General features: G+C 49.7%; 2 protein-coding genes and 1 long non-coding RNA gene across 8 annotated transcripts in view; 2 read left to right on the forward strand and 1 right to left on the reverse strand.

Moving 5' to 3' along the window:
• The first annotated feature begins 140 nt into the window (after positions 1 to 140).
• On the forward strand, positions 141 to 14720 carry FXYD7 (FXYD domain containing ion transport regulator 7). 2 transcript variants are annotated; one of them, XM_049901187.1, is made up of 6 exons: positions 141 to 273; positions 5707 to 5736; positions 7967 to 8041; positions 8164 to 8206; positions 8368 to 8408; positions 14209 to 14720. In XM_049901187.1, the coding sequence occupies exons 1-6, from the start codon at positions 243 to 245 to the stop codon at positions 14229 to 14231; spliced, it is 243 nt and encodes an 80-aa protein (XP_049757144.1). In that variant the 5' UTR covers positions 141 to 242; the 3' UTR covers positions 14232 to 14720. The 2 variants fall into 2 exon arrangements, with proteins under 2 accessions (XP_049757144.1, XP_049757145.1); XM_049901188.1 differs by having other exon boundaries at positions 8164 to 8197.
• Positions 5757 to 16269, reverse strand: LOC126085610 (uncharacterized). The gene is made up of 3 exons (XR_007519315.1): positions 16208 to 16269; positions 15488 to 15544; positions 5757 to 6104 (listed from the first exon to the last, which is right to left on the reverse strand). It is a non-coding gene; the product is annotated as an uncharacterized LOC126085610 (long non-coding RNA).
• FXYD5 (FXYD domain containing ion transport regulator 5) overlaps positions 15118 to 20232 on the forward strand; it is a 13347-nt gene continuing 8232 nt past the window's right edge. For 3 of the 5 annotated variants that reach the window (XM_049901182.1, XM_049901184.1, XM_049901185.1), the window contains exons 1-5: positions 15118 to 15255; positions 15623 to 15748; positions 16000 to 16136; positions 17749 to 17829; positions 18550 to 18606. In XM_049901182.1, the coding sequence (XP_049757139.1) occupies positions 15128 to 15255; positions 15623 to 15748; positions 16000 to 16136; positions 17749 to 17829; positions 18550 to 18606 (529 nt within the window). In that variant the 5' untranslated portion in view covers positions 15118 to 15127. The remainder of the gene's footprint in view (positions 15256 to 15622; positions 15749 to 15999; positions 16137 to 17748; positions 17830 to 18549; positions 18607 to 20232) is intronic. The other 2 variants (XM_049901183.1, XM_049901186.1) reach the window with 2 other exon arrangements.

The raw sequence follows: 20232 nt of genomic DNA on the forward strand, positions 1-20232 counted from the left end.
TTTGGCCCCGGCAGGGGGCGCCCCCACCCTCGGGGAAGGGGCGGGGACGTCGGCAGTGGGCGGGGGCGGGGGCGGGGGTGGCCCGGCCGGGGGCGGGCTCCCCGGGCCCCCATTGGCTGCAGGCGCCCCCAACACCAGGGCTCCCCTCACATCCCCCCACCTCAGTCCGTCCGGCTACCAGCTGCTGCTGCAGGCGCGCCTTCACCGCGTAGGCATCCAGCAGCCCCCTGCTCCAGCCCGGCATGGTGACCCCGACCCAGGCCCCCACAAAGGGTGAGCTGCGCCTGGGGAGGATACGCGGGGGGGGGGGCTGTGGGGTCGGAGAGCTTAGAAGAGAGGGTGTGGGGACATTCCAGGACTGGAAAGAGAGGGACGTGGGGGGGGATGCCCGCTCCTCCCCTGGGTGGAGGCCCCTGTAGCACACCCCTTAGCGCCCCTTCGGGTCTCTTGGACACCTCCTGCCCAGCAGTGCAGTCCTTGTATGGGACCCGCGGTTGGAAAGTGGAGGCCCCTGGGAGAGGGATAACTCAGACTGGTCGCCATGGCAACTGGGTGACTGGTCCAGCACTGTGGCGGTAGGAGAGAAGCAGAGATGGGCTGGGAGGGTGGGAGCGGTGGATCTGCGGCCAAAGGGGTTCTCACAGATGTCAGAGGTTCACGGAGTGATGGAGGGAGGGGGATCCTTCTTCTTTTGAGCGCTGGATCCTATGGTGGGTGTTTCTTGACATTCCTGACAGACAGACATAGAGGGAAGGAAGGAAAGAGGGAAAGCCACGGGGATGGAGAGCTGGAGAGAGGAAGTGATAGAGCGAAAGAGAGATGAAGAGAGACAGAAAGACATACGGAGAGACAGAAAGGAATACAGAAAGACAGGCTAAGAGAACCCCAGAGGGAGAGACAAAGAGAGACTCAAAGAGAAATAGAGGCAAATAGGAGGCTTGAAGAGATTCAGAGAGTGAAGGGAGAGACAGAAAGAGAGAGGGAGGCAGTCGATATGTATATATATGTGTGTATGTACAGAGAGAGAGAGAGAAAGTGAGAACCAGGGACAGACTCGGAGAGATGGGGATAGAGGCAAGAGGGGATGCAGAAAAGGAGACAGAGACAGAGAGATACAGACCTACAGGAGAGAGCAATAGAAAGAGAGAAGAAAGGAGGAGGCAGGCAGCGTTGGGTGGGGCACGAACCACTGCAGTGAGCCCCCACGGGTGGGAATGGGGTGGGGGCCCTCCTGCCCAGCCTGCATCCAGGGTGTTGTGTGGTGGAGGAGGTGCACTTGGGTGTGTGCACACAGATGCCCCCAAATCCCCATCCAGCGCACTCTGAGTTGCATTTCACACTCATTAACCCAGTTATGTACCCACTTAAACACTGGTAGCCCCTAACAGCCTCCTTTCGTGAACCCATTTCTGCAAAGGAACAAGGAAAGAGTGCTTTAATGGGGCAGGTAGGCATGGGAAAGGTGTCTAGCACTGAGGCAGAGCCAGGGGAGCTAAGGGGCCCCTGGAAGTGAAGGGAACCCCAGTTCCACACGATCTCTCCTTCCCTGCCCCCTTTCCCGGCAGGCGGGGGCTGCTGCACTGAGCCGGATCTGCAGAATCCGAAGCAGGGCGGGGGGTGGAGGGGCTGCAGAGGCTGGAAGCCACCCCTGGGGAGAGGGGGCAGGGCTGAGCCAGCAGGCCTGGCAGGAGCCCAGGGCTTCTTCTCACAGAGGTGGTGGTTAGCAGGATCGATGGCAGCAGATGGGCAGAGGTGGAACGACAGACGCCTCAGCGCCCCCTCTCACTTTTAGCCAGTCACAGCAGGTCTTGGGAAATCAGGGAAAGGGGGAAGCATGTTGTGCTTTGCAAGTCACTTAAGGAAACTAATTAATGAATTGTTAGGTGGGGGTAGGGGGAGGAGCTGGAGGCCTCTTGGTCCCTCCAGGAAGCAGGAGGGAGAATGGGGGGTTGGAGGGACAAGCTGAAAAGGGATGTGTGAGCATAGGTGGGCATGGGTCCCTATCCATGAGAGGAACCTTCAGCTTGGCCAGAAACCAGCCTGCAGGGGCACAAATGGGAGGTGCAGAGAGAAGAGAGGGGGACTCAGGGTTGGCCCTGGGGTCAGAGACCAAATCCCCAAACCTCCAGCAGACCCCACCCCAGCCTCAGGTGCCTGGACCCATCACCTCTCTTCACTTCTCAGGATGCCCCAGTTGCCATAGTAACCACCTCTTTCCTAGTGTCTCCTTGGCAACTGGCCCAGAGTGGTGCACATTCCTTCTGCCTCCTGGCTCCACCCTTAGCCCAGCCTTGCCGCTAGGGCCAAGATTGCTGAGGCAGCAGGGACCTGGAGAGACCTTCTGCATGGAGCACCAAGCACTCAGGGAAGAACCAAAGAGGATTCTGGGACAGGGGCTCACCCCCTGGGTTCCTGATAACTCTCAGGGAAGGAGAGTGTGGAAACACAGAAGACAAAAGCCAGATGACACAACTGCTCCACCTTTTGTGCAGCTTTCTGTAGCTGGGAGAGCCTCACATTCATTCATTCACTCCAGAAAACTTCTCTGAGAGTCTTTTTTAAATGCCAGGATTAATGCAGAGAAGAGTCACCGTTATCTACCATCTGGTGGGGGGAGCTAGGGCAGAAACACAGATGACTTTAAAACGTTTCCTCTTTGACGCTTTTGAGCACCACCTTCATTATATTAGTCCTATCCAAATGTTGCCCGCATTACTATTTACTTAATGTTTTTCCATCAAATAATTAACTTTTGCGAAACTTCATTAGCTTTATTTGATATCACCACCACAAATGGAAACGCAGCACTTTTTTATATTGTGATTTAGGTAAATATTTACAGAGCAAATTAGTTTCTCATTAAACAACTAATACACATTTTGTTTTGTGACATTGGTTGCCAACCCCACGACATAGCAACACTCTTTCCTTCTTGACCTTGAATTCCCTGTTACCAGCTTTCCTGCCCCCTCCTGCCTCTTCGTCTTTGCCCCTGGACCGATGTGCCCATTTAGTGTCGTTTTGTTTTATGGGCCCGTCTAATCTTTGGCTGAAGGGTGAACCTCAGGAGTGACTTCAGTACTGAGTGAAAAGGGTGTCTGGGTGCTGCTATACTCTTGGACTTTCTTCAGTCTCTTCCAGACTAGTAAGTTTGGTCTTTTTTTTGTTTTGGGGGAGTTAGAATTTTGTTCTACATTTTTCTCCAGCTCTGTCCGGGACCCTCTATTGTGATCCCTGTCAGAGCAGTCAATGATGGTAGCCAGGCACCACCTAGTTGTGCTGGACTCAGTCTGGTGGAGGCTGTTGTAGTTGTGGTCCATTAGTCCTTGGACTAATCAGAAACACGGCATTTTTTGCCTTAAGTTGAAGGCAAGCATAAAAACAATCTTGAGCAAGTGACTTCACCTTTCTGGGCCCCTGTGTCCCTCTTTTGTGAAATGGGGATGACAGTAGCGCCTACATCAAGAGTTGCTGTGAAGATTAAATGTGTCAATATCTATAAAGTGCCCAGCAGAGAACCTGGCGTGGAGTCAGTCAGTGCTATCCAGTGCTGGTTAGATAAATTCAAAAAATAAAGGTGAAAACCAAATAATGTCACAAATCTCTACCTAGATATAGTTGCCTCCTGAAGGCTCTGAGCTCAAGGCCTGTTTTCTCTTGGGTCAAGGGGGAGCTTAACACAGTTAGAAGGTGTTAAAGACGCATCAGCACCAACCTAAGACTTCTGCTTTGAAGGCTGGGCAGAGAACTGAAAAGGGCAAAACATATTTTGTGTTTCGTTTAGGTTTAGGTTAAACCATGCTGAAATAACAAATAGTACCCAAGATCTCAATGGCTTATGACAGCCAAAGCTTATTCCTCACTCATGCTTTGTGTCCATCGCAGGTCAACCCAGGGTCTCTACTCACCAAAGAAAACCGGAACAGCCACCTTCTTGAACATCTCGGTCACCAGGCCAGAGGCAAAAGAGCTTTAGAGAGTCTTGCATGGGCACTTAAATGCTCCAGTCTGGAAGTGACCATGGCACTTCCGTGATAATCATTGGCCAGATTTATCACATGGTCCCACCCAAACTCAAAGGGGTATCCTTCCTTGAGCCTGGAAGGGGAAAGAAGAGACTAATGACAACACTTGCACTGCCCTGGCATGCCTCCCATATTAGCACACACCCCACACTTTGCAGAATTCTGCTCTAGACAGGACAGAATGTACTAAGAGCTATCAGAGAAGTTAGAGAGCCACTGAGATGGGCTTCTTCAATGCAAAGGGTGTTCTGAGCTCACCTGAAGGGCAATGTGATTTGGGGCAAAGAGGTGGGAGATGGACAGGCGTAGATCCACAGACACACACACATTTTATCCACATGTTACCAATTCTGAAATTGGGGTGAGTCTTCTAATGGACAGGCACATTTCATGTGGTAGAGTTACACACATCTTCACACACATGAAATCGGCTTTGACTCTTATAAGTCAGTGGTGTCTGTCCTAGTCATCCAGTGCTGCTATAACAGAAATACCACAAGTGGATGGCTTTAACAAAGAGATTTATTTTCTCACAGTCTAGTAGGCTAGAAGTCCAAATCCAGGGCTTCAGCTCCAAGGGAAGGCTCTCTCTCGGTCGGCTCTGGAGGAAGGTCCTTCTCATCAATCTTGCCCTGGTCAAGGAGCTTCTCAGGCACAGGGACTCCAGGTCCAAAAGACTCGCTCTGCTCCCAGCACTGCTTTCTTGGTGATATGAGTTCCCCCTGTCTCTCTGCTAGTTTCTTTCTTTTATCTCTCAAGAGATTGCCTCAAGACACAATTCAATCTTGTAGATTGAGTCCTGCCTCACTAACACAACTGCCGCCCATCCTCCCTCATTAACATCATAGAGGCAGGATTTACAATGTAGGAAAATCACACAATACCAGGAATCATGGCCCAGTCTAATTGATACACGTGTTTTTGGGGGGACATAATTCATGACTGTGTCTTAGAAGTAGGCAATATACAGTAAACCTGTGAGAGCTGGAACTTGATGGGACTGCCTAGTTTTTCTGGGTCTTGAAAGTTTCCTGCCGTTAACAGGGTACAGTCTTACCACTTTTCTATTGCTCTCTATTAGTGGAAAATATTTTAGTTTTCCTTCTATGACAGGCTTCCTCCTTACACAGGCTCCGGCTTTTGCAGGTTTTACTGTAGGATATTAAATAGTGGGGCTCCCTTATACTGAATTCAGCAACTGGTGAGTGATTGAGAACAATAGCTGCAGTGCCTGCCCTTGGGAGCCCTCCGGTGGCTGAGAAGTTTTGGGAAGTGTTCAGGGGACAATTAGTGAGACATTCAGCAGTCCACTGGTGGGAAATGGGATCTGTGCATTGTCCCTGGCATCACATGCAAACAGGAGCACGTATGTGCTTTTTAGGGAATGGGTCCATAGCTTGCATCAGACCTCCACAAGGGCCTGAGATCAGGGCTGCCTTGTACAGTTGCGTAGGTTGTACACTGCATGGGGGAATGTACCAATCAATATAATAAGTGGGGGCTAGAATGCAGCCTACTCTCCTCTCTTCAGGTCACCTGTATCATTCAGAGCAAGGGGCCTTTTTAACAGTTTTCCACAAAGAAACTATGGGCCCAGTGGCCCCATCTGGATTCCTAAAACATGAGGAAACCCAGTGTTGAAATGTTTTCCCTCTCTCTTTTTCTGCCTTCCTGCCCACAGCTCCTCAGGAACCTGACCCATTTTTCTATGGTGAGTGTTGGACTCTGTGATGATGGTGCTCTGAGGGACACTCTGGGGCTGGATGGAGGGGTGGCAGCAGATCCCCACTGGTCACTGCTGGTGTGGTCCTGGCTTTAGCCATGTGACACTTGCTGGATCACTGGCCGTGTGACCACATGGATGCAGCTCACAATGACTGCGCTTGAGGAGGGCAGAACCAGATGGGGCTGGGGATTCCACAGCTTCTCAGGGCCCCTTGAGGTCTCACTCTGGGTTGGTGCATTGTGTTCATCAGAGAAGCAGATGGGGGAAGGCTATGCTGCTGGGGGTTGAATCCCGGCTTATCCACTTACCAGCTGTGTAGCTGTGGTCAAACAACTGCATCTGTCTGAGGCCTCCTGTAAACAAGGGATAGTAATAGTTTGCACTTATGGGGGCTGTGTCCCTGGGTGGCAAAAACAGTTTGTACTTTACTCCCATGGGGTCGCCATGAGTTGGGATTGACTAGACAGCAACTAACAGCAACAATAGCAACTAAACTAAAGGTTGGCGACTGGAACCCACCCAGTGGTGCGAAGGAAGAAAGGCCTAGCAATCTGCTTTCGTAAAAACTACAGCCAAGAAAATCCTATGGAGCAGTTCTAGTCTGTAACACACGGGATTGCCATGAGTCGGAATTGACTTGATGGCAACGGGTTGGTTTTCTGTTTGTCTTACGAGGGTTGTAGGAAAGATTTAACTGGATGACGCCATCAAATCGTGAAAGCTCAAAGAAGTTACCCCCAGGTCTGGCAGATCTGGGCCCAGTCCCCCTTCTAGACACCCTCCTGACCTCTCCCTCTGCCATTCTTACTGTTCCTCCGATACACCAAGTTCCTTCTCATCTCAAGACCTTTGCACCTGCTGTTCTCTCTGCCAGGAATAGCCTCTCCTAGCTCTCCACACACCAGGCTAAGGCTCCTTCTTCTCTGTTAGGCCTCAGAGCAAATGCTGACTGCTCTTCTCAGAGGGGGCCCCCTGGCTATCCCGGCAACAGGAGCGAGCCACATCCACACCCCACCGTGGTCACAAGACTCTGGGCTATTTTGGTTTTGTTTTGTGTTTTGTAGTGCTTGATAACAATATGAAAGCCACCTCTTTGAGGGCAGACACCTGGACCACTGGTGGCGGAGTGGGTGCTGCATATGTTCACATCCCAGCAAACATTTACTGACCACCCACCAGGACACTGCAGTGAGCGAGACAGATGAGAACCCCTGCTCTCCTCTACCTTACACTCAATGGGAGAGACAGATACTCAAGAAAATAAATGTGAAAATTTGTGGTATATCAGATAAAAATAGTTCTTACAAAGGAAAATAGAGGGAATGAGATTAGAAAGTGTTGAGGTGAGAATAGGAATTTCTAAACAGGACAACTGGGGAAGGCTTCACTGATATTTAAATAAAGCCCACAAGGTGGTGAGGGAAGAGCTTTCGTGTAGAAGGAACAGCAAGTGCAACGGCCTGATATGCTGTGGGAACAGCAGGGGGGCCAGCGTGGCTGAAGGAGGGGAGCTAGGGTGTACGCAAAGTGGAATGAGGCCCAAGAAGGAATGGTGTTGTTGTTAGGTGCTGTCAAGTCGATTCCGACTCATAGTAACCCTACAGGACAGAGTGGAACTGTCCCACAGGGTTTCCAAGGAGCAGCTGGTGAATTTGAACGACCTTTTTGTTAGCAGCTGAGTTCTTAATCACTACGCCATGGAATAGGGACTAGATACTAAATGGCCTTGTGGGCCATGGGGAGGGCTTTTGATTTTACCGTGAGTGCAGTGGGAGCCAGGGGCAAGCTCTGAGCTGAGGAGAAACATGATTGATCCGACTCAGGTCTTCACAGGGTCTCTGTGGCTGCATGAAGGGGATGCACTATGAGGGTGGGGCGGAAGAGCCAGACCATAGAGAAGGCTGCTGCAAGAGTCCCGACGGGCAACAATGGTAGACAGGACCAGGATGGGGGCATTAGAGAGGAAGATAAACAAATAAATAAACCTAACAAATGGCTAGCTAGGGCAGAAGGACCAGAGAGAGGGAAGGAGAGAAACAGAGAGAGATCTTTGAGGAGCAAGCAATGCCCGAGCCCGTGTTCTCAATTAACCCATTGGAGAAGCATCCAGCATGGCCTGCAGCATCCCTGAATTTGGGCATGTGGGTGGTCAGCCTTGAGGTCAGGACTGAGGCTCCAGGTGGGGCTGAGATGATGTCCCCCATTATCTCCCCAGACTACGACACTGTACAGACCGTGGGCATGACTCTGGCTACCATATTGTTCTTGCTGGGTATCATCATCATCATCAGTAAGTGTAACCCTTCCTGAGTTCCGAAGCTGCCTCAAAGACCCCCGCCCCGGGCTTTTCCCCTGTCAGCTTTTGTCCACATCCTTATGTCTTGTCTCCTTGTTCTGTCTATCTCCTAACAGGCAAGAAGGTGAAGTGCAGAAAGGCGGACTCCAGGTCTGAGAGGTCTGGCAGCAATGGGGGGAAAGGGGAAAGGTGGTGGGAATACCCTGAGGTGTAGGGAGGCTTCCCTAAGAGAAGGCCCCCTGGGCCTGTCACACATTTCCCATAAAGCCTGTGGCTATTGAACCTCTTTATGCTTTTCTCTCTCATTTTTGCTTCCACAGCCCAACGTGCAAATCCTGTAAGTCGGAGCTTCCCTCCTCAGGTGAGTGAAAGTGTGTAGCTCTGAGAGGAGGCTAGGTGGGAGCAAAAGTGGGGGTCATTAGAATGGGGGTCCACCACCCGTCTGTCACTTTGTTGTACAGTGGTGGCTTGTGTGTTGCTGTGATGTTGGAAGCTATGCCATTAGTATTTCAAATACCAGCAGGGTTACCCATGGTGGACATATTTCACTGGAGTTTCCAGACTAAGACAGACTAGGAAGAAGGACCTGGTGACCTACTTCTAAAAAAATTGGCCAGTGAAAACCTTATGAATAGCTATGGAACATTGTATGATATAGTGCTGGAAGATGAGCCCCTCAGGTTGGAAGACACTCAAAATATGACTGGGAAAGAGCTGCCTCCACAAAATAAAGTCGACCTTAATGATGTGGATGGAGTAAAGCTTTCGGGACCTTCATTTGCTGATGTGACGTGACTCAAAATGAGAAGAAACAGCTGCAAGTGTTCATTAATAATTGGAATGTGGAATGTACAAAGTATGAATCTAGATTAGAAGTTGTCAAAAATGAATTGGAACGCTTGAAGATGGATATTCTAGGCATTAGTGAGCTGAAGTGGCCTGATACTGGCCATTTTGAATCAGACAATCATATGGTCTACTATGCCGGGAATGACAAATTGAAGAGGGACGGCATCACATGCATCTTCAAAAAGAACATTTCAAGATCTATCCAGAAATACAATGCTGTCAGTCATAAGATAATATCCATACACCTACAAGGAAGACCAGTTAACATGACTATTATTTGAATTTGCGAACCAACCACTAATGCCAAAGATGAAGATACTGAAGATTTTTGCTAACTTCTGCAGTCTGAAATTGATCAGACATGTGATCAAGATGCATTGATAATTACTTGTGATTGGAATGTGAAAGTTGGAAACAAAGAAGAAGGATTAGTAGTTGGAAAATACGGCCTTGGTGATGGAAATGACGCTGGAGATCACATTCACATGATAGAATTTTGCAAGACCAACGACCTATTCATCAGAAATACCTTTTTTCAATAACATAAATGGTGACTATACACGTGGACCTCACCTTATGGAATACACAGGAATCAAATCGACTACTTCTGTGGAAAGAGACGATGGAAAAGCTCAATATCTTCAGTCAGAACAAGACTGGGGGCTGACAGCAGAAGAGCTCATCAATGGCTCATATTCAAGTTCAAGCTGAAACAGAAGAAAATTAAAACAAGTCCACCATGAGAGCCAAAGTACAACCTGGAGTATATCTCACCTGAATTTAGAGACCATCTCAAGAATAGATTTGACACATTGAATACTAATGACTGAAGACCAGGAGAGTTGTGGGATGACATCAAAGATATCAAATATGAAGAAAGCAAAAGGTCATTAAAAAGACAGGAAAGAAAGAACAGATCAAAACGGAAGTCAGAAGAGACTCTGAAAGTTGCCCCTGAAGGCAGAGTAGCTAAAGCAAATGGAAGAAATGATGAAGTAAAAGAACTGAACAGAAGATTTCAAAGGCAGCTTGAGAAGACAAAGTAAAGTATTGTAATGACATGTGCAAAGACCTGGAATTAGAAAACCAAAACGGAAGAACACCCTTGGCATTTCTCATACTGAAAGAATTGAAGAAAAATTCAAACTTCGAGTTGCAGTCTTGAAGGATTCTATGGGCAAAATGAAGCCTTGGTGGTGCAGTGGTTAAGAGCTCGGCCGCTAACCAAAAGGTTGGCAGTTTGAATGCACCAGCTGCTCCTTGGAAACCCTATGGGGCAATTCCAACTCTGTCCTGTAAGAGTCAGAATCAACTCAACACCAACAGGTTTGGTTTGGCTTTGGGACTGGCAAAATATTGAACGACGCAGGAAGCAACAAAAGAAGATGGAAGGAAGACGCAGAGTCATTGTACCAAAAAGAACTGGTTGACATTCAACCATTACAGGAGGTGGCATATCATCAACAACTGATGGTATTAAAGGAAGAAGTCCAAGCTGCACTGAAGGCATTGTCAAAAAACAAGGCTCCAGGAATTGATGGAATACCAATTAAGATGTTTCAACAAATGAATGCAACGTTGGAAGTGCTCACTCATCTGTGCCAAGAAATTTGGCCAGCCAACTGAAAGAGATCCATATTTGTGTCCATTCCAAAGAAAGGTGATGCAATGGAATGTGAAAATTATCAAACAATATTATTAATATTACATGTAAGTAAAATTTTTGCTGAAGATCATTCAAAAACAGTTGCAGAAGTACATATACAGGGAACTTCCAAAAAGTCAAGCCAGATTCAGAAGATGACGTGGAACAAGGGATATCATTGCTGATGTCAGATGAATCTTGGCTGAAAGCAGAGAATACTAGAAAGATGCTTACCTGTGTTTTATTGACTAGGAAAAAGCATTTGACTGTGTGGATCATAACAAGTTATGGATAACATCGTGAAGAATGGGAATACCAGAACACTTAGGTGTGCTCATGCAGAACCTGTATATAGACCAAGAGGCAGCCATTCAAACAGAATAGGGGGCTACTGAGTGGTTTAAAATCATAAAAGGTGTGCACTAGGGTTGTATCCTTTCACCATATTTATTCAATTTGTATGCTTAACAAATAATCTGAGAAGCTGGACTCAGGATTGGAGGAAGACTCATTAACAATTGGTGATATGCAGATGACACAACCGTGCTGAAAGTGAAGAGGACTTGAAGCACTTACTGATAAAGATCAAAGAATACAGCCTTCAGTATGGATTACACCTCAAAATAAAATTTAAAAAATCCTCACAACTGGACCAATAAGCAACATCATGATAAATGGAGAAAACATCGAAGTTGTCAAGGATTTCATTTTACTTGGATCCACAATCAATGCCCATGGAAACAGCAGTCAAGAAATCAAACAACCCGTTGCATTGGGCAAGCTTGCTGCAATAGACCTCTTTAAAACATTAAAAAGCAAAGATGTCACTTTGAAGACAAAGGTGCACCTGACCAAAGCCATGAGTCTTAGTTATCTAGTGCTGCTATAACAGAAATACCAGACGTGGATAGCTTTAACAGAAATTTATTCTCTCACAGTCTAGGAGGCTAGAATTCCAAATTCAAGGTGCCAGATCCTGGAGAAGGCTTTCTTTCTCTGTCAGTTCTGGGGAAAGTCCTTGTCATCAATCTTCCCCTGATCTAGGAGCTTCTCAGCACAGGGACCCCAGGTCCAAAGGACGTGCTTCCTCCCCCCCAGAGCTTCTTTCTTGGTGGCATGAGTTTCCTTGTCTCTCTGCTTGATTCTCTTGCCTTTTATCTCACCTAAGATAAACAGGCCACACTCCAGGGAAACTTCCCTTACATGGATCAGGGCTGTGATCTGTGTAAAGGTATTTCACCCTACCTTGATCCTCTTTAACATAACCTAATCTTGCCTCATTAACCACAGGCAGAGATTATTAGGATTTACGACACATGGGAAAATTACATCAGATCACAAAATGGAAGACAACCACACAATAGTAGGAATCTTGGCCTAGCCAAGTTGACACATATTTTTGGGGAACGCAGTTCAATTCATGATACCATGGTATTTTCAATCACCTCATATGCTTGTGAAAGCTAGACAACGAATAAGGAAGACCGAAGAAGAACTGACGCCTTTGAATTGTGGTGTTGGTGAAGAATACTGAATATACCATGGACTGCCAGAAGAACAAACAAATCTGTCTTGGAAGAAGTACAGCCAAAATGCTCCTTAGAAGCAGGGATGGCGAGACTTCATCTCCAGTATTTTGGCCATGTTGTCAGGAGGGACCGGTCTCTGGAGAAGGACATCATGCTTGGTAGAGTAGAGGGTCAATGAAAAGGAGGAAGACTCTGAACAAGTGGCTGCAACAATGGGCTCAGCTATTGTGAGGATGAAGCGGGACCGGGCAGTGTTTCGTTCTGTTGTACATAGGGTTGCTGTGAGTCAGAACCAACTCGACGGCATCTAACAACAACAGAATAGGGGTTGCATTCGATGTAGCTGGGAATGGGGCCATGCAAAGGCATTAGATGTATGTGGGAAAATTCAGTAGGAGGCTTAAACCCTGCAGATCAAAAATGCTCAGCCATGGAGGTTCAGTGGGACGTGAAATGTCCTAAAGAGCTCACAAAGCTTCCCGGAAACAAGTACCTTAGCCTATAAAAGCAAAGATGAACTAATTTCACAGGGGAGAAAGCCACAAACCCACAAGCAGAGGGGCCCCATGTGGGAAAAGGCCTTCTGCTAGTCAGAATGCCAAGAGTTGAGCGCTTGAGAGGACAGGAAGATAGAGTGCTTTCTAGACTTCATTGTTCCACTGGGCAGATGGAGGATCAAATGACCGAGAGATAGAAAGACTGACAGATGAAGTCCTGAATGACTGTGTCAAAATAACGGAAAGAGAGAAGCATACGACACAGATCAAAAACCACTGATGTGGGACACAGAGAATACAGGGATGTAGGGAGTCTGAGGATGGAGCAAGCATGAGAAGGACGGAAGGTAAGGACATGGATAAAGAGTGAGGAGGATGGGAGGGTGTAAGGGGGCTGGAGGCAGAGAAGGAGGTAGGGGTAGGAGGAGGTGTGGTGTGTAGCAAAGGAGTGGGGGTCTTGAAAGGGGATGTGGATGTAGAGGTGGATAGGGTATGAGCAGGGGAAGAATGCAGGAGGGAGTGGAGGTGAGGAGGATAATGGGAGTATAAGAGGGGGATGAAGGTATGGGGGTCTGGGAATATCTAAGGGGTTAGGGTCTATAAAGGTTATGGGATTGAAGAGGAGGATGAAGGTGAAAGGGGGGATGGCGGTGAGGTGGGGGTGGGGTGTAGGAGAAGTGGGTGGTGTAGGGAGAGTGGAGGGTGTGGGAGGAGGATGGTGGATGTAGATGGATGGAAAGTATAAAGGACCATGGCAGGAGATGGAGGGCGAAGGTGGGGTGAAGTGTGTACATGAAAGACTGTGACTCTTGAAGGCGCTTATTTTAATCATGTAAGACTGTTTTGACCTGTTTTTAGTGGGATTGCTTCCTTTTCAGGGACTTAAATAAAACCAGAGCTGGGAATCTCTGCCTTTTATAAAGTTCTTATAACTAAAAAATATGGGCCTTGAGGTACTCAGTGTCCTGGGGAATCTGGTGTGGATTTCATACATTTCACATTCCTTTAAGTGGACCTGAAAACATTAATGGGTGTGAATGATGTAGATCCACCCAAGGAAGAAGCATTTTGTGGGGGAGACGGAGGTGTGTACTTAGCCCTGGAACCTGGGTACAGTTTAAAAATATATCAACTTGCCCTAATTAAATTATAGTTAGAAGTGGGCAGGAAATGGAGAGAATTCCTTTTGTATCCAAATATTTAGGATACAGGGTGTAGGAGAGAGGCGGGGGTGCAGAGGGGGATTGGGGCTGTAGGAGAGGGGTGCCAGTGTAGGAGGGATGGAGGGTAGAAGAGGGAGGTGGAGAGTGTAGGAGAGAGATGGGGCATAGGAAGGGGTGGGGATTCCCTTTCTGGCTGGAAGCTGGCCTCAGAAAAGCCTGGGTTGGTCTGGGGGTCTAGCTTCATCAGAGAAGTGTCCCCTAGAGCCCCTGTGAGGCAGGATGGAAGCCACAGAAGTGTCCCCATATAGACCAGACATTAGGGCTTGGTAGGGCAGGACAGCTCCCCAGTGCCAGCCCAAGGGTGACAGTTCCTGGGAGGGGCCCCACTTTTATGGGCTCGAGGGCCACCAGCCGGGCCTTGGGGAGGGGGACTGCTCCCACCCCTCTGGTCGCTGATGTCAGTTTTCTCTCTCTCCAGCCCCTGGCGGCGGCGGCGTGTAAGACCAGCCCCCGGCACCTCCACAGCTGTCCCTGCCTGAGTGCAGGAGCCTGATGCCCGGGTGGAGGCGGTGGGGACCCCAGGCTTGCGCTGGGGAGCGCTCCCCCGAATGAGCCGCCACACCCACCTCGAGGCTGGAGCCGCTGCACCCCGCCGCCCCTCCCCAGGCCTTGGCAATGCCGATCCCCCAAAGATCCTGTCTGCATCCCAGACCCAGGGACTCGGGCTTCCAGCTCGGGCGTTTCGGGAGTCCACCCCCAGCTATCCAGAATCCCCGGGTACCTCTCCCGTTCACCTCCCCGTCATCTGCCCGAGGATTCGCTCCCCGGATCCCTCGGTGTCTCTGTCGTGAGCTTAATAAATGTGCATTTGTTTTTTTCTCCTGTCTGTCTGTGTGTTCTCGTCTGTGGGGAAGTAACGGACTGGGGGGGACGTGCGGACTGAACCTGGGGCAGCTGTCCCCGGAGTTGCCCCTCCCTCGTTCTCGGCCTCCTTCCCCTCCCCCAACGTCCCGAGGAGCCCCCTCCCCTAATTCAGAACCTCTCCTCCCTCAATGGCGTCAGAATTGCCCCCTCCCTTCCCCCAGCCTTCCTAACGCTTCCGTTCCCTCAGCGACCCCATCCTAGCCCCTTCCCCAGGACATCCTCCTGCCTTGTCCCTCCGGCCAGACTCGCTCGCCTCCCCTTCCTCCTCCCCTTTCCCTAGCGTCGCCCCCTCCTCCTCCCATCCTCCCCTCCGCAGAGGAGTCCACCCACCCAGGACCTGCCTGCACCTCCCCAGCCCCAGACCCGGTTGGTGGGGGCCACTACCCCGCCTCTCGCCCCTACCCCCCGTCGTCTTCAGCTTCCCCTCCTCCTGCTCCCACCCCGGGCTCTGAAACCAGGAAACCCAAAAGGAAATGACTGAGCCGGTCCGGGTCCCCGCCCGCCAGCGCTCCCCTGGCCACACCCTCCTCCTCAACGCTGCTACCTCGGCTGCCCTCTCCCTACGACACTGCCCAGCCGGCTCGCGACCCCCAGCTCTGACGTAAGTCCCTCCTCCCACCCACCTCCACCCGCCGCCCCTCTGCCCCAGGCCGGGCTCAGGTGGGTAGAAGACTGAACTTTTCTGTGCCTCTCTGCCCCCATTCAGGCTTGCTCCTCTCTGCGTCCTCTTTTGTTACTGCCTTGGGCTGCCTTGCTCACTGCCCGTCCCCCTCCTGTGCCTCGGTCTCCCCAGCTCCCCTCCATCCCTCTGGAACCAGTCCTACCAGACCTACCCAGCATCCTGTTCTCTTGTCCCCGCACAGCGGCCCGTGACACCAGCTCACTTTTTCCTACAAGACAGGAGCATATTACTCACTCTTCCTCTTCCCCCTTCTTGCTGACTCCTCCGCTCTGTGCTCTGGGGACAGGCCCCGGGGAGGAAAGAGGCCCCCTGAGATATCTCCTTGTGCTCCAGACCCCTCCCTGCCCCTGTCACAGCCACCCTGGGCCAGGCGCGGGGGCCGGGCGGGCAGCCTTCAGAGCATCCCTGAAAGGTCAGTTTGGTCTGATGCTCCTTGTTTTCTTTAGGGATCTGAGGGGAGAAGAAGGGGTGGCCGCCTGGGACCCTGTGCCTCAGAGCCCACCCCCCAGTTGGCTGTTTGTGTTGGCATGAGGTCGTTGAGGCCAGGGGTGGCTGTTTGGGAGGGGAGGGCCGAGGCTGCAGGATCCCCCCACCCAGGGTGGTGGCTGCTCGGGCCTGCCTTACTAGCATCGTGACTGACCCCAGCTCTGGCTCGCCCCGTAGATGTCACCCTCTGGTCGCCTGTGTCTCCTCAGTATCCTTGGCCTGGTTTTCCCTACCAGAGGTAAGGCCCAGCCCTTGTCCGCCCTGCTCTCCGAGCCCCAAGCTGCGCCCTGAGTGTGCTGCTGGGTGGGCAGCTGGTGAGTGTGGCTTTCTGCCCTATGAACTGGGGATCCCTCTGCAGGGGGTGGGGTTAGCCCTCCTTGAACACCTCAGGCCTGCGTGGCTGCTTCCAGTGAGTCTGGCCAGACCATGTCCTGCTGAGCACCCTCCATTTCCCCTCCAAGAAGAACTTGCTGAGTTTGATTTGGCGGGAAGATGGGTGTTGGTTTTCTACCGGGTAGCCAGGAAACCTGGGCTCTCAGCAAAGCAGCTTCCTGAGCCCCTGGGCGAGGCACAGTTAGTTAGGGTGAGCTGGCACTGGTTCAAAGAGCAAGACGTCTCAGTCCTGCCTGGTAAACGGTCCCCAGAGGCAGTAACTGTGGTTTGTGGGCATGATCTGGGTGACAGGTGCTCTATGTGTCATCCTGTTTTGGCTTCAACCCTACCTTATTGTACATATTGGCATGCCCATTTTATGGATAAGGAAACTGAGGCTCGGTGAGGGGAAACACCCTGTGCTAGAGGCTAGAAAGTGGAAGGGCTGGGATTACAACAATCCTGCCTGCCCCCAGAGCCCAGAGTATACACACCTCTGAAGCTGCTCCCATTTCTCTTTGATAAAATGGCTTTCGTGTCTTTTTTCAGTCATTCAACAAATATTTATCGAACATCTACTACTTGCCAAACCCTGTTCTAGGCACCAGGGGAAATAGCAGTGAGCAAAACAGGAGCTTACATTCTAGTGGGGAAAGATAGCCAATGAACAATAAATTAGTAAATTATATAGTATGCTTGAAGGTGATCAGTCTATGGAGAAGGGTAATAAGGATTAAATAGGGAGATCAGGGAAGGCCTCAACGAGGAGGTGGTATTTGGGCAAACACTTGGAAGGAGATGAGGGAATAAGCCTTGCAGGTATTTGGGGGTGGTGAGTTTGAGGAACAGCAGGCAGGCTGGGAGTCTGGGCTGGGGTGAACAAGGGGTGGAGTGGGAAGAGGAGAAGGCAGAGGGGTGACCAGGGACTAGATAAAGGGGGAACTTATGGGCTGTGGTGAGGACTTTGCTTTGTCCTGGAGTGAGGTGGAGCCAGGAGAAGGCTCAGCCAGGAGGGCCCTGATCTGACTCAGGAGCTGCCAGGCTCCCTCTGGCTGTGTGGGGAACAGGCTGTGAATGGCAGGACAGGGGGAGAGACACCAGGGGTGCTGTGATGGCCCAAGAGGGAGAGGCTGGCATCTGGAGCAGGGGGTGGGCAGTAGTTGTATCCAGCACTGCTGCTGCGCTAAACAGTGAGGGAGACCCTTTCCCTGCTCCATCTCATTTCACCCTCTCCGTAGCCCCATGAGAGGGCAGTGGGGGTTCAGTGGTAGAATTTTCGGCTTCCACGAGGGAGATCCAGGTTCGATTCCTGACCAATGTACCTCAAGCGTAGCCACCACTTGTCTACCAGTGGAAGCTGTGTGTGGCTATGATGCTGAACAGATTTCATCAAAGCTTCAGACTAAGACAGTGTTGATGTGGCAAAGTTGAACGGTTCTCCCAGCAGACAGGACCTCCTGAGTTACCCCTAAGATCTCAGAAGGGGAGGGATGGTTGGTGGGAAAGGGGAGAGCAGACCTCCCCCACCATGACTTCTCATCCTTAATTCCACAGGACAGGTGTTGGAGAAGACCACACCCATTCCTCAAATGGAACCAGACACTACGGACAGTCACGTCCTGACTCAAGTCACAGGTGAGGAAAGAGGGACAGGTGTATAAAGATAACGATAGGACAGATCCTATCATTGCAAATAACCTCAAAATGACTTGGCTAAATGGAGAATTTATAGACTTGTGTAACTGAAAAGTCCAGGGATAGACCTTCAGGCATGGCTGAATCTAGGTGCTCCAATGATGCTATCAGGAACCTGGCTCTATCTCTTGCTTCTGTTTTCTCTGTATTGGGTTCATTCTCAGGCAGGCTTTCCCAAATGTGACTCTCAGAAGCCCAGGGCTTCTATCCTACCTGTTAAGAATCCAGAGGAAAGAGACTTCTTTCTTCCCCATTCCCGCAAATATCTCAGAATTGAGTGTCATTGGCCAGGCTCAGGTCACATGGTCACCCCTGAGCCAATCATTGTGGTCACAGGCATGGAATGCTCTGATTGGCCTGGCCAGGGGCTCATGTTCAACTTCTAAATGGGCTGGTGCCTGCCCCACTGAATGAAGTGGACTGAGAGTCTGGGAAGAGTGGTTCCCCAGAGGAATTTTGGGTACCGAGTAGGGGGAATGGCCATCTGTGGGGAATGAGGTGCAATATGGGCACAATTAGCAAATGGCTAGATTAACTGAGTCATTCCCATCACTTCAAACTTTTACCGAGTTGCCATGAGAATCCCCCTAAATCTGTATCCCTGGAGCTTCCCCCCATTTTTTCTCTCTTCTCTCCCTGACTCCTATCTCCTGACTGCAGACACAGTCCACCCAGAACTCCAGTCTACCCCTCAGACCTCAACTCAAAAGACCGATGGTGAGTGGGGGCAGGGGTAGGGGGTGGGGAGGTGAGTCTTTTGACACCCTGAGTCCTTGATTACCCTTTTCAGCCTCCCAGCTCTGAGTCCTCTGCTCCTTTAAATAAAAAGTACAAAAACCATACATGTAAAACTTCAATTACTCTAAATCAAACCCCTGTGTAACCACCACCCAGGTCAAGGAATAAAAAAAAGCAAACCAATCCCATTGCTGTTGAGTCCATTCCTACTCATAGTGACCCTATAGGACAGAGTAGAACTGCCCCATAGAGATCTTAAGGAGTGCCTCGTGGATTTGAACTGCTGACCCTTTGGTTAGCAGCCACAGCACTTAACCACTACGCCACTGGCGTTTCCAGCCAAGGAACAGATCTTTGCAAACACCCCCGAAGCTCCCTGTGTGCCAACCCCATTCATTTCATCCTTTTCTCTCCTTTTTTGAATTTTCAAATATTTTTGAACTTTTTCTTAGATTATAACATAATGTTATATGTTTTTTTTTTCAATTAATGTTTAATGACACGGTAGTACATAAACACATTCTTCTTGGAAATCATAAATATACTGTAGGTGGTACAAACGTATGACTAAATCCCTTTTTCTGTGCTCCCCAATCCTTGTCCTTTACCCCATCTCTGAGAGGTCTCCCCCACTATTATCATTGGGGTAATTCCAATGATATATCCCAAGCAGGTATGTAAATAGATACAGGTAGCCCCCCGCTTACAATGTTTCCGAGTTATCACCAACCGTACTTACTACCATCTGTTTTTTTTTTTTAGCATCGTATTGTTAGTAATAGGTACTACATACAATGTTGCAGCATGCAATTTGCTGATGTTATCATTCTCAGATGTTTATATGAAATGTTTCCAGCCCTCAAAGACACATAAAGATCGGATTTATAAAGCTACTGATAATAAAAGGCAAAAATGTTGAAAACTAAAATAAATAAATAAAGAGGTATTTGACTTACGTTGTCGTAAGGGAACCCTTCTTAAGTCAGGGACTACCTGTACGTCGTACTGGAGAAAATACACTGTGTGGTATTTCTGCATGAGCTCAAGGATGTCATTGAGTGCTGTCCTGCAGCTTTGGGCTTTTACTGCCCTGGGTAGCATGTTTAGAAGCTCTTCCCACATTGCTATAGAAAGGCTCCCCCTTGCCCATTTTCCCTGCTGTGCGGTACTTCACGGGGTGTCTGCCACAGTTCACGAGTTAATGTAGCCACGCACCTCTTGGTGGGTACCTTGGTTGCTCCCAGACTCTGCTGTACACAGTGTCACAGGGAGCAACCTGTCCCTTCCTCCGTGAACAAACACGTTTAGAACTTACTATGTGCCAGGCACGGTTCTTTAGAACTTGTGTCGACTCATTTATCCTCACAAGATCCTTATGTGTTAAAGCTGCTACTATCCTCATTTCCCAGATAATGGAACAGAGACCCTGAGTAATTTGTCCAAGATCTCACAGCAAGCCAGCAATGCAGATGGGATTTGAGCCCAGGCACCTAGCTCCTGAGCCCCTGCTTTTACTTATAACACTATGGGGTACAGGACATGAACGTTTAAACTTGTTGTAAAGCATTGCTTTCTTAACTGGCTGCCCCAATTTTCATGCCAGCA

Source organism: Elephas maximus, chromosome 11 (assembly GCF_024166365.1).
Source record: "Elephas maximus indicus isolate mEleMax1 chromosome 11, mEleMax1 primary haplotype, whole genome shotgun sequence".
NCBI classification, from domain to species: Eukaryota; Metazoa; Chordata; class Mammalia; order Proboscidea; family Elephantidae; genus Elephas; species Elephas maximus.

Bases quoted from the DNA above. Each gene is read 5' to 3' on its own strand.
- FXYD7 (XM_049901187.1), top strand. From the start codon at position 243: ATGGTGACCCCGACCCAGGCCCCCACAAAGG. The intron at 274-5,706 runs GTGAGCTGCGCC...TCCTGCCCACAG, and splicing joins GACCCAGGCCCCCACAAAGG to CTCCTCAGGAACCTGACCCA. The intron at 8,207-8,367 runs GTCTGGCAGCAA...TTGCTTCCACAG, and splicing joins GCGGACTCCAGGTCTGAGAG to CCCAACGTGCAAATCCTGTA.